General features: G+C 43.5%; 1 protein-coding gene across 40 annotated transcripts in view; it reads right to left on the reverse strand.

Moving 5' to 3' along the window:
* Positions 1 to 14324, reverse strand: part of tspoap1 (TSPO associated protein 1) — a 258828-nt gene that overhangs the window by 61147 nt on the left and 183357 nt on the right. For 29 of the 40 annotated variants that reach the window (XM_073951847.1, XM_073951852.1, XM_073951845.1 and 26 more), the window contains one exon: positions 13709 to 13889. In XM_073951847.1, coding sequence (XP_073807948.1) covers positions 13709 to 13889 — 181 coding nt within the window. Of the gene's footprint in view, positions 1 to 5304; positions 5383 to 13708; positions 13890 to 14324 lie in introns of all 40 variants that reach the window. The other 11 variants (XM_073951843.1, XM_073951838.1, XM_073951824.1 and 8 more) reach the window with 1 other exon arrangement.

Here is a 14324-nt window from a genome sequence, read left to right on the forward strand (position 1 = left end):
GTGTAAGCGAGGCGCAACTCTGCGCTCGACTTCAGACCGGGTTTGTTTTGGTCTAATGTAAAATCTATTATAGTTTCTTAAAATAGCAACGCGCCAGCGGTCCGCCTCAGAACGCCTTCCTTTTTAGACCAGAACGCCTATGGTGCACATATGAGCGCTAATGCATTTGCTATTTAAACAGCGTAGCGCAACGCCTCAACACCACTCTTGCGCCAAGCTGAAACTACCAAAAGACTATTGCGCCACGGCTTGCGCCACACTGCGCCGGGTATATAATAGGGCCCTTTGTGTGTATTATCAAGCTGCAGGTTTGAATGTTTTAATAAGATGGCTGAAAGTGCAAGAAACAGCCTTGGGTATAAAACAGATTGTACTTTGAGTGTGTGTTCTATTAACTGGTGGATCATTTTCACTGGTCTGGGGTCAGCTCAGAGTAGCCTAGTGGCTGTCTAATTGTTGTATGCTTGAGTAATCATTGCAAGATATTGTTCAGAATCACTTACACGTGAATGCTTATAACTAGGCCCATATGGAATCTGCGCGCGCAGATTTTCCGCGGATTTCCCGCAGAATTCCGCATATTTCTGCAGTTTTTTAGCCCATCATAAATTCTGTTTATTTACTTGAGTAAATGTGTGAATCGGAATTTATTCAGTTTTTATTCAGTAATTTATTTTTTATTTAATATGTTAAAGTGTAAGTTATGATACTCCGCTGGATACTCCTAAAATAATTCCGCAGAAATCCACAGATTTGTCCAAAATTCTCAGCAGAAATAGCAAAAAACGTCCGCAGATTCCGTCTGGCCCTACTTATAACCAATCAGGTTAAAACACGTGTGTTTATGTTACGCTATGCGAGAATATAATGGGGTATATGCACAGCTAGCGCTTTCATCCAATGATAATCTTCCAGTGAAAGCTTAATGTGACTATTTCAGGGTATATAAAGGAATCAGAGTGAAATTCAGGACTGTTTAATGCTTTTTTATTATCCTTTTTTACAATAACATTGCTTTAAAATGAGATTAGCTCCCCATGTATGTGTAGTTAACTGGTGATCAGGGACCTTAAGCCAGGACAGATTACTGTGAATTTTTTAGATGCAAAACAGTAACTCTTTTTCAATTGTCTATTTTTTTTTTTTATTGAGAAAAGTTTTGTTGAAATAAAAAGTGCATGTTGCAACTGTATACAGTTGACTTGAAGTGGGCCAAAGCAAGCAAATATGTACATTTTCTACCCCATTAACCCTGTAAGACCTGACTTGTCAAAAAAATAGTCAGAAAATTCTAATTTTCTGGATCTGGGATGTTTATTAAACCATTAAGCAAAAACAAAAAAATAAATTTGCCATATACATTTTTTTTATGATATTTATTTTGTATCACATCTCATACATGAGGCGTTTGTGCAACTTTTTGCTCAAAACAATGATAATTTTAATTACACAAAAAAATTATTTGCCCTTACTTTTTAACAAAAGAGAACATTTTAGGCAGTTTATCTCTTTATTTTTTGTTACATTAAGCATTTTACAGTGTTTTATTATTTCACATTGTGGTACTATTAGTTTCAGTTCTTGTTCAGGCAAAGATGCACTTTACATTTACACAGTACACAGATGAGAAGTCTTTGCTGGTGCAGTGTTTTTATCTCTGTCAGGTTTCTCCATGTTGGAAAATTATCAGGATCATGCCTTCTAACATTAAAAAAGCGCATGTACATGAACATGCACCTTTTATGGGGTGCATGTTCATGTACATGCCTAGGACTTTCTCAATGTCTTTAGCATCTGTGTTTATAGACTTGCCTTCTTTGAATATTTTGTGCAGGCTTATTTGTTCTCCAGTAGCATTTCATCAGTGGCAAACTATTTCAATACTGTACATGTACAGAGTCCATAATGATAGATGGCAATTAAAGTACCATAGAGAAGTTAGGGGAAGATGATGAGGAAGGATGGAGTCCTCAGGCCATGCATGATGATGATGGTCATTCAGACAGCTGTGATGAGGAAGATTATCAAGAAAAAAGTTTAGTCCAGACAAGTAGATGAGATCCCAACAATACAAACACAGAACACAGTCAGAAAGCAGTCGGTGTGTGTCCTCAGCAGATGCAATGAACTCAACAAATGTACCATGATATTGTATTTTTCTTCATCTGTATTCTTTCATTTTTGCATTGCCAGTTGCTGACTACTTTCAGACTGTGTTCTGTGTTTGTGTAGTTGGGAGCTTTACTTCTGTGCTTGTCTAAACTACACTTTCTTCTTGATGTTCTTCCTCATCACTGCTGTCTGAATGACCATCATCACGCATGGCCATGCATCCTCATCTTCCCCTAACTTCTCTCTGTCACTTTAATTGCCATAGACTATTATGCTGATGACGTTTTCTATCCTCTTCCTCTATTCTTTTGACATCTAAAAATACACATAAATTGATCAATATAGTTTATTGATTATAAATTATTGTAAAAACTCCCACAATGTATTTTAAAATGGTATTTCAGTCACTATTTATATTAATTTAACCATCCAAAAACAGTGTTTTTGCATTGCAGTAGGCATTATATTGATTACATTACAGAAATGTAACATCATTATTCGGAAATAAAGCTCCTTTTATACCTGTTGTATCAAATTTGAAGCATGATTTTCAACACAATTTATTTGCAACAAAATAAATTAATTATTAAGTAATTTTGCTTTGTTTCAATCAAGAAGACATTTATTTAATGAAATTAGTAACAATATAAATTTTATTCTTATTTTAACAACTTGAAATTAGCAAATAGTTTTTAGCCAAAAAGCATTCGAGTATTTTAATACAAGTAGCCATTTTGAAAAGGTACAAAAAAGCCCTTCCACGGCCTGCAGTGTCATAAAAATCCACAAGGGGGGAGAATACAAGTATCACTTCATATACAACAGGTTTTTAAACAAAGTATTGATCAGGTTGATATTATATTGGTCTTAGAAACTCGTGTATCAAATATGATACGTGCGGCTTTATAGGGTTAAAGGCTTCTTTCTTGTTATGTAGTTAATAACAAAAGATATACGACATGTTTCTGGCTGTGAGACGTAGTTTGGACGAAGTTGTCAGCGATTCTTCCTAATGTAAAGTCATGCAGTGTGAAAGCCCCTGTCGCTGACCCATCTGGCAGTGTAAACAAAGCAACAAAACGCTAGCCCTGATAGTCATTCATTCATTTTCTTGTCAGCTTAGTCCCTTTATTAATCTGCACAGAATGCATATAAAAATGCTAAATTAGATTGCCATTCCAAACATAGCAACACAAAAATACAACAGGCAAAAATAAGAGCTGATATGGTGAATTCTAATTGGTCCATCAATAGAAAAAAAAAAAAAGCAGCCAATCACCTCCTCACAAAGCTGATAGACATGCAATGAGCCACCAATAATGTGTTAAAAACAAACCCAAAGCAAGATTTACAACATGACCAGCCGAACATGGTGTGTTTATATGGGGTTAGATTTGTGACACAATTCTGTGTGCAAAAGAAACACAATTCGGTGTTTTGAGCATGAAAAATGCCTTGGAAGATTGTGTTTTGAGCATGCACAATAGTTTATTGCACACTCAGAACATGATCTTTACAGTGCAAAAGTGTTAATGCATGTATACAACAAGCCGTTGTGCACGCTCAAAACATGATCTATTGTGTGTTAAAGTGTTAACATGTATTTAACAAGCTATTGTGCACGCTCAAAACATGATCTATTGTGTGTTAAAGTGTTAACATGTATTTAACAAGCTATTGTGCACGCTCAAAACATGATCTATTGTGTGTTAAAGTGTTAACATGTATTTAACAAGCTATTGTGCACGCTCAAAACATGATCTATTGTGTGTTAAAGTGCTAACGTGTATTCAACAAGCTATTGTGCACGCTCAAAACATGATCTATTGTGTGCAGGAGTGTTTACATGTGTACAACAAGCCATTGTGCACGCTCAAAACATGCTCTATTGTGTGTTAAAGTGCTAACGTGTATTCAACAAGCCATTGTGCACGCTCAAAACATGCTCTATTGTGTGTTAAAGTGCTAACGTGTATTCAACAAGCTATTGTGCATGCTCAAAACATGCTCTATTGTGTGTTAAAGTGCTAACGTGTATTCAACAAGCTATTGTGCACGCTCAAAACATGATCTATTGTGTGTTAAAGTGTTAACGTGTATTCAACAAGCTATTGTGCATGCTCAAAACATGCTCTATTGTGTGTTAAAGTGCTAACGTGTATTCAACAAGCCATTGTGCACGCTCAAAACATGCTCTATTGTGTGTTAAAGTGCTAACGTGTATTCAACAAGCTATTGTGCATGCTCAAAACATGCTCTATTGTGTGTTAAAGTGCTAACGTGTATTCAACAAGCTATTGTGCACGCTCAAAACATGATCTATTGTGTGTTAAAGTGCTAACGTGTATTTAACAAGCCATTATGCACGCTCAAAACATGATCTATTGTGTGTTAAAGTGCTAACGTGTATTCAACAAGCTATTGTGCACGCTCAAAACATGATCTATTGTGTGTTAAAGTGCTAACGTGTATTCAACAAGCTATTGTGCACGCTCAAAACATGATCTATTGTGTGTTAAAGTGCTAACGTGTATTTAACAAGCCATTATGCACGCTCAAAACATGATCTATTGTGTGTTAAAGTGCTAACGTGTATTCAACAAGCCATTATGCACGCTCAAAACATGATCTAATGTGTGCAGGAGTGTTTACATGTGTACAGCAAGCTATTGTGCACGCTCAAAACATGATCTATTGTGTGTAAAAGTGTTTTTGTGTATTCAACAAGCTATTGTGCATGCTAAAAACAAGATCTTGAATGTGCAAAAGTGTTAATGTGTATTCAACAAGCTATTTTGCATGCTCAAAACATGATCTTTAGTCTTTGGAAGTGTTGATGTGTATGCAACAAGCCATTGCGCACGCTCAAAACATGCTCTATTGTGTGTAAACATGTTAATGTATATTCAACAAGCCATTGTGCACGCTCAAAACATGATCCTTAGTGTGTAAAAGTGTTAACGCATGTTAAAGCCCTTAAGCAAACATGATCTTTTACACGCAGAATTATGTCACAAATCTAACCCCACATATTTAGTGCTTCGGGATATCGCTGGGCGGTATGATGGACAGACAGTGTATATCATCACAGCGTCCAGCTCTAGCTCAGGACTGATCTTATATTCCTCATGGATGTGAGTGTACACACAGTCCATGTGTTATTCATGCATTCAGACACTAGAAGAAATGTACCAGGCTCAGAGGCGTCACAGAGGGCTTCATTACCCTCCAAACTCCAGAACGCGATGTCTTCCCATGAGGCATTTGTGCCTGGAAAAAGAGGGGATAATGCAGACGGAATCTACTTATCCACACATACTTAGGCTGCGCTCCAAACCTTCGAGTCACCAGGCTGAAAATCAGCACTGCCATTCTCACACTGTCAAAGACGGCAAGAAAATATCTTTTGGGAATAATCAGAATGGCCAAAAAAAGCTAAAATGCACTAACAAGAAATATTATTTACAAAAATATCTAAAAACAACTAGAGTTTGTGGTTGGTGAGTCTTGCATAGGTCCACTATGACTGAATTTAATGTATAAAAACACAGCAAAAACAGTAAAACCCTGCAATAATATTTAAATTATTGTTTTTGTAATACATATGTTTAAAAATGTATTTTAAAATGTGTTTTATTTTTGTTTAAAACACAATAGCAATGTGAGAACGTTCGAGGTTACTAAAGTAACCCTTCGTTCCCCGAGGAGGGGAACGGAAGCACTATAAGTGGATTTGATTGTAAAATCCACGCATTGGGAGGTTCGGTTCAGAAGCTACTCGTCTGAAAGAGTATTGAACGGGCCAATTAAGAATGAATTGGCAGCGCAAGCCTGCGCAGGTGAGCGGCATAAGCAATCAACTGAGTATATAAGCTCACCTGGCGCAGCAGACGCTATCCTTTTTAAGCTGAAGAGACTTTCAACAGCTAAGGGACAGTCATTATGGCGACGGAGTATAGTGCTTCCGTTCCCCTCCTCGGGGAACGAAGGGTTACTTTAGTAACCTCGAACGTTCCCCTTCGGGGGGAACTTCAGCACTATAAGTGGATTTGATTGTAAAATCCACGCATTGGGAGCCCATTGAAAGCGCCATAATGACTGCACCTTACCAACACCCCCGATGAGGAGATAGTCAAGCAAGCGTGACGCACCCACATCATGGGGGGCGCGGTCCTCCAACGTGTCCCTGGCCCTAATTTATCCTACTTCAACAGAAGTTTTACGGATTTATATATATTTTTTGGGGTGTCGTGAGCATCTAGATAATTCTAGGAAATACGACAGTACGTTGGGAAGCGTGCAATCCCGATAGGGAGGACGCTGCGGAGGCCATCCGTTACCCAAGGGGGGATAGATGGCAGAATTTACATATGGACTAGCCCTAAAAAGGGGGAGTACGCATAGCAAAAGAGTGGTTAGCGGGGAGGGAAGACACGGGTCCGCCCAGGGGGGGGGGGGACTTAACCGTGGCTGAATAAGCATATGGGATCGCCTAGTGGGGACCACGCATAGCAGACACCTTTACCCAAAACGCGGGCTGACCAGCGGGCAGACCTACAACGTAGTGGGCCAGCAAGTGACTCCTCCGCTGAGTCAGTGCTGGGGGCCACGGAGGAATCTGCAGGGCTCACCTGACGGGGAACTTTACTGACAGATAAAAAGGCGCACGTATCTCCGTGTTAGGGAAAATGGCGCAGCAAGCGTGTTTCAACACCCTACCGAATTGTTTCCTCAATCACCAAGGGTTACCTAATACCCTTGAGGAAACCGGCTCCACTCGCAGATTGTAAAACCTTGCAAATGTGTTGGGTGTCACCCAGCCCGCAGCTCTACAGATGTCTGTTAGAGGGGCGCCGCGTGCGCGCGCTCGAGAGGATGCGAAGCTCCGAGTGGAGTGCGCACGCGCTCTCGGGGGACGCGGCTCATCTCGGCTCTGATAGTGAAAGAAAGGCATCCACAATCTAGTGGGAACTTATTTCGGTACGGCACTTCCCTGCTGCCGACCGCTATAACAGACGAAGAGCTGCTCAGATGATCTAAACTCTGAGTGCGGTCCGGATAATACGCAAAACGCGAACTGGACAATAAATAAGGGCTGGGTCTGCCTCCTCCGAGGGCAGCGCTTGCAGGCTCACTACCTCGTATTAAAACGGAGTGGTAGGAACCTTGGGCACATATCGCGGGCGGGGTCTCATACGTGAGAGAAGCCAGCCCAATTACAGGCACGAGTCACTGACCGAAAAATGCCTCCGGGTCCCCGACCCTCTAATCGATATCAACGCGACCAGCAGAGCTGTCTTCAGGGACAGAAATATACTGAGTCGAGGATCGAAGGGATCTGACGCGAGGGCGAGATCCTAAGAGGGCATGAGAGGGGGCGGGGTGGATTAATTCGCTTAACGCCCCTGAGGAACCGGATGATGAGGTTATGCGTTCCCACGGTGCTGCCAGCCACCGCGTTATGAGAGCGGAGATGGCAGCCACGTAACCTTGAGTGTGGAGGGCGACAGCCTGCTCTCCAACTTCTCTCGGCGTAAAGAAAGCACAACGCTGATCTGGCAAATTACGGGGGTCTTCTCAGCGAGAGACACACCATTCAGTGAATAGACTTCACGTCAGGGCATAGGCGCGCTCGGGGAGGGGGCTCTAGCCCGAGTGACGGTATTAGCCACCGCAATCGGAGGTTACCTAAGTCTTCCTCGCGTCTAAAAATCTCTTCAAAGATCGGCGAGGGTGCCAGGTGGTGCCCTGTCCCTGAGAGAGTAGGTGCTCTCTCGAAGGGACTGCCAGGGGAGGGCTATCGCGAGGGAGAGCTCTGACATCCAGGTCCGGTTGAGCCAGAGGGGCGCAACCAGCAACCTGTTCCTCGTCCTCCCTGACCATGCACAGTAACTGCGCGAGCAGGCTCACTGGGGGAAACGCGTATTGCGCGTGCCCCGAGGCCAGCTGTAAGCCAGTGCATCCGTGCCGAGAGCACTCGGTCAGGGAAAGAACAACTGGCAATGAGCGATCTCGGGGGAAGCAACAGATCGATCTGGGCTTCCCCGAATCGCGCCCATATCAGCTGAACAGACTCGGGGTGGAGTCTCCATGCTCCAGGACGCAAGGCTGCCGTGAGAGCGCATCGGCTGCACGGTTGAGCTTGCCTGAATATGAATGGCGTGCAGCGATTTCAGCCGCGGATGACTCCAGAGGAGCAGACGGCGGGCGAGCTGAGACATGCGGCGAGAGCGCATACCCCCTATACGGCTGATATACGCCACCGCCGCCGTACTGTCCGTCCTGACCAGCACGTGTTGCCGCTCCAACACCGGAAAAAAACGGTGGAGAGCGGGGAACACTGCCAACAGCTCCAGGCGATATGCCAATGCAACTGGGTACCTTTCCACAGGTCCGCAGCCGCATGCCCGCAACGCACAGCCCCCCAGCCCGTGTTGGAAGCGTCTGCTGAAACGACAACAAGACTGGACGCCTGTTCTAGAGACACCCAGGCCTGTAGGAACGAGGGGTCGCTCCAAGGGCTGAGGGCGCGGCGACACAGCGCAGTAACAGAGACTCGGTGTGCGCGCGCGTGCCATGCGCGTCTGGGGACTCGATCGTGAAGCCAGTGCTGAAGTGGTCTCATATAGAATAATCCGAGCGGCATGAAGCGGCTGCGGATGCCATATGCCCCAGGAGCCTCTGAAATTGTTTCAGTGGGACCACTATTTTACTGTCGAGCTCTCTCAGACAGTACAGCATCAGCTGAGCGCGCTCTCCGGAGAGGCGCGCTGCCATGGTGACCGAGTCCAGCTCCAGCCCGAGAGAAGAGATCCTCTGCACGGGGGCGAGTTTGCTCTTTTCTCGGTTGACCTGAAACCCCCACAGGTGGAAGTGCCAGAGCACTTTGTCTCTGTGCATAATCAACTCTGTGCATAATCAAAAGAGAGGGCAATTCAGCCAGTCGTAAAGAAATTGAGTATGCAGATGCCCGCGAGCCGAAGGGGCGCTGAGGCACCCTCCGCGGGCTTGGTGAGGACCCGCGGAGACAGAGAGAGCCCGAAGGGGAGGGCTTTGTATTGCCAAGCTCGACCTTCAAACGCAAACAGCAGAAACTGTCGGTGGCGAGGAAGAGTGGAGACATGGAAATACGCGTCCATCAGGTCTAATGCTGCAGACCAACCCAGAGGACGAACGCACCGGAGGATGCGCTTCTGCGTGAGCATTCTGAACGGCAGCTTGTGCAGGCAGCGGTTCAAAACGCGCAGATCTAGGATTGGCCGTGACCCACCGCTCTTTTTGGGCACGATGAAGCGTGGGCTGTAAAACCCGCTCTCCATCTCGGCTGGAGGGAGCGGCTCGATTGCATCCTTCGCCAGGAGGACAGCAATCTCCTCTCGCAAGACAGGGGCGGACAGGGGCCTGACCCTGGTGAATACACACCCGTGACTTGGGGGGCCGTTTCGCGAACTGAATCGCATAGCCGAGTCTGATTGTGCGTATGAGCCACCGCGAAGAGCTGGCCCGCGCTAACCAGGCAGGCAGAGCTCTCGCTAATGGACTCATCGCTACAATCGCTGACGTACCAGCAGTGGGGCAGCGCGGAGTGGGTGTGCTGATCCGGGAAGCTCGCGGGTCCCACGGAAAAGCTGGAGGTGAGATATTTGCTCTCACTCCAAACCCGAGCTCCGGAGGGGAGGCTCGAGGGGTGGGAGAAAGGAGACCGTCCTCCCAGCGCTCGTGAGCCACTGGCGAAACGCACCGAATCTGCAAGCTAGAAAGCATAGCGTCCCAGACTGGCAGATTTCGGGCTGTCACATCTGGGGAAGTGAAAAGTGCCCTTTCATAATGTTTTCATGGCAGTAAAAAGTGCCGTTGGAAATGGGGCCCCGCCCTCCAGCGGGGAAAGAGCAAGTTCCCTCTTCTCCAGATGGCCTGTCCCAGGGGCGCTTCGCGGTCCGTTGCCGGACTTAGCGGCGTTCTGGGCAGGGGGGCTGCCTGCTTCCGAGGTGCCCGACGCGCTCGCTTCGCCTTAGGCGTGTGCGGGGGCGGAGCAGCTCTCGTAGGCGGACGCCTTCGGCGAGGAGCAGGTATGAATGGCACGGCGGGCGGAGCGGGCTACGGACCGCCGATAAGACATCACCCACCAACTGCTCTCTCACCGCCTTGAATTCCTGGGTGAATTCACAGACAGTGTCGCCGAACCTGGCTGGGGATATGGGGAAGTCAAGAAAGCGGACTTTGTCGACTTTGCGCATATCAGCCAGGGGTGGCGCTCCTGGACCACTAATGTGGACATCGTCCTCCCCAACGCACACGCAGCGGACTCAGTAGTCCGAAGAGCTAAGTCGGCGGCGGTGCGAAGCTCGTAAGCCTGGGTTGGACCCACCCTCGTGCAGCTCGGCCAGCGCCTGCGCTTGGTAGCGCTGGTAGGTGGCTATCGCATGCAAGGCGGAAGCAGCCTGGCCCGCAGCTATGTAAGCTCTAGCTCCGAGGGAGGTAGATAACTTACAGGCTTTGGATGGGAGACGAGGCGGACCCCGCCAAGAAGAGGCGCCGCGCGGATTTACCGCCATCGCGTACTCAACCTGAGGAATCGCCACATACCCCCTGGCTGTTTCACCGTCAAGAGTGGTTAGGGTGGAGGAACACGCAGCACGAGCAGAAAAAAGTGCTTTACAAGACCGCGTGAGCCTACTGTGCACCTCCGGGAAGAAGGGAACGCCCCTCTAGTCGGTCCGGCCGCGGAGCTGGGGGATAAACCATCTCCAACCCACGGCCGAAGCAGCCCGGGAAAGCACGGCTAACATGTCCGTTTCAGGATCCGTAGTGACAGCGCTCACCAGCCCGAAGGGGGCGAGCGGGTCTGGATCATCATCGGACAATGAAAGCCCACCCTCCGATGCCGCGGTGGACATCTGGTCTCCGGTGTCATCGGGCGTAAGGGCTACCATCTGTTAGACGGATCGCTTCCTCCGCCCGAAGCTTGGATGGAGCGCTTAGAGGAGCGGGAGGTCCGCGGGCCCGTGGGCGACGGATTATCTCTCGCTGAAACCCTCAGATCTGCCCGAGTGCCCGCTGCAGAGCAGGGGACAACTGGGGTGGTTCGCCTTTTTGCAAAGGCTAACCGCGATCTTGCGCAACAGTCATGGCATCGCAATAACGACATGAACTGCCCGCGAGCAGCGCATTAACATGCTGGACCCCCAGACATGTAACACAGTGCCCGCGCCCATCATCCGAGGACAGGAAACCACCGCATCCAGAAACGCACAGTCGGAGCGCCGTCCTGATAAGGACGTGCTGCACGACTGTGTTGCTCTTTCTGTGAAGTTTGCTACTTTATACGCACCGCTCTGGAGGACCGGACCCAAAGAACGCCAGGCAAGGGAGAAACCCAGCTCGACCGTCTGCCACTGCGTGTACACACTCTGGACCGGGAGAATGCTCTCGTTCGCTCAGAATCGCTGGTCACAGCAGGAGGAACCCTCATCGACTCGATCAGAAAGTCTCTGAAGCGAAAAGGATAGCGTCTGCTGCGCCAGGTGAGCTTATATACTCAGTTGATTGCTTATGCCGCTCACCTGCGCAGGCTTGCGCTGCCAATTCATTCTTAATTGGCCCGTTCAATACTCTTTCAGACGAGTAGCTTCTGAACCGAACCTCCCAATGCGTGGATTTTACAATCAAATCCACTTATAGTGCTGAAGTTCCCCCCGAAGGGGAACTACAACTTCAGAAGAGTTAAGAAATCAACATTATGTGGAATAACTAGTGGTGAAACTTGGTAATGAAAACATTTCATAATCTACCAACTTTTCATGTAATGACATTCAATATTTTAAAAAGTAAACTAATTAATGAATAAAAATAAATAAATTATAAATATAAAATTTAAGTAACACTAATTATTAAATAAATAAATAAATAAATAAATAAATAAATAAATAAATAAATGTGAAATAAATTAATTGGTAATGAAAACATTTCATATTCTGACAAATATTCATGTAATGACATTCAATATTTTAGAAAAAAGTAAAATAATTAATGAATTTAAATACATACAATGAAAATTAATTATTTTAAAAATAAATACATTTAAAAATTTATTAATTAATATTAAATTAATAAATTAAAATAAATTAAAAAAACAAATATTAACAATTTAGCCACACCTAATGAATCCAGGAAATTCACAGAAACTTGCATGTAGTTTTTTCAGTGAATTATCCAGCACTGCAGATTAATTTTTCACCTCAAGAAAAGTAGATAAGAATATCATCTGAAAAAAAAAACTAAAATAATAAAAATCTAAAATACCAAAAATATCTAAAAACAACTAGTGTTTGGGGTTGGCAAGTCTTGCTTAAGTCCATTATGAATGAATTTACTGTCAAAAAAAGAAAAAAAAGAAAAATGCATTATGACAAGAAATATTACAACCAAAAAATAAATAAAAACAACTAGTGTTCAAAGGTTTGGGGTTGGCGAGTCTTGCCCGAGTCCGATATGACTGAATTTACTGGATAAAAAACACAGCAAAAACAGTAAAACCCTGTGATAATTATTGAAATATTAGTTTTTTAATACATATGTTTAAAAATGTCAGTTAACATGCTTTATTTTGTTTATAACACAATAGCAATGTGAGAACTACAACTTCAGAAGAGTTAAGAAATCAACATTATGTGGAATAACTAGTGGTGAAACCTGGTAATGAAAACATTTCATATTCTGACCAATTTTCATGTAATGAAATTCAATATTTTAGGAAAAAGTAAACCAATTAATGAATTTAAATAAAAATAAGTGATAAATTAAAATTTACATAAAAGTAATTATTAAAAAAAAAACTAAATTAATTTAATAAATATTAATTAATTTAATAAATAAATAAATGTGAAATAAATTAATTGGTAATGAAAACATTTGATATTCTACCAAATTTTCATGTAATGACATTCAATATTTAAAAAAGTAAACTAATTAATTAATTAAAATAAATACAATTAAAACTATTTTAAAAACAAACACATTTAAAAGTAAATAAATATGTTAATATTAAATAAATAAATTAAAATAAATGAATAAACACATATTAACATTACAATATCATCTGAAAAAATCTAAAAAAAAACAAAAATATCTAAAAACAACTAGTTTACAATATTAAAATAAATAAATAAATAAATGATAAATATAATATTTAGTTAAAACTAATTATTTCAAAAAATAAATTAATTAAAAAAATAAATAAATAAACGTTAAAGACATTTATTAAAATGTATTAATAAACAAATATTAACATTTGACCCACACCTAATAAATCCAGCAAATGCAAAGAAACTCGTATTCAGTGTTGCCAGATTGGGCGGTTTTGAATTTGATTGTGCAGCTAAAAAATGGCATTGGCGGGTTGACAAAATTTGAGCCACTGGCTAGAGGAGGTGACGGAAAGTGGTATGAAAATCTGACTCCCCTTCACATGCAAATGCATCACACAGAGCCGTCAGTTAAACTTCCAAACTCACAGTGGCTTATCATAAACCTTACATCAAACTTTTATTTCTCAACCCGTCTGTGTAATCTGTGTGTAATGATAGTTTTAACGTACCGGTGTCTCCGGGTAGGCCAACCCCATTGGTCAGCTGACTCAGGGTGGCGCCGCACAGTAAAGCGGCCTCTGATAGGTCGATCTTCGAGGCCTGAAGTCTGAATTTATCCAGCTCCTGCGACAGCATCCCGAACTGCTGACTCTGACTGCGGCATTTGTCCTCCAGCTCGCGCACTTTTGCCTACAAACACACACACAAACACACATATTCATAAATATACAGTACTCCTAAATTATTTGCCCTCCTGTTTATTTTTTTCCCTAATTTTTGTTTAATGGAGAGCACATTTCTAATCATAATAGTTTTAATAACTCATCTCTAATAACTGATTTATTTTATCTTTGTCATGATGACAGTGAATAATATTTGACTAGATATTCTTCAAGACACTTCTATACAGCTTAAAGTGACATTTAAAGGCTTAACTAGGTTAATTAGGGTAACTAGGCAGGTTAGGGTAATTAGGCAAGTTATTGTATAACGATAGTTTGTTCTGTAGACTATTAAAAATATATATAGCTTAAAGGGGCTAATAATATTGAGCTTAAAATAGTTCAAACCTATGCCCTTGCATCACCAATCATTTATTTTCTGTTGCGGTCACATCCCCAGATC

The sequence above is a fragment of the Danio rerio genome, chromosome 5 (genome assembly GCF_049306965.1).
Source record: "Danio rerio strain Tuebingen ecotype United States chromosome 5, GRCz12tu, whole genome shotgun sequence".
Lineage (NCBI taxonomy): Eukaryota > Metazoa > Chordata > Actinopteri > Cypriniformes > Danionidae > Danio > Danio rerio.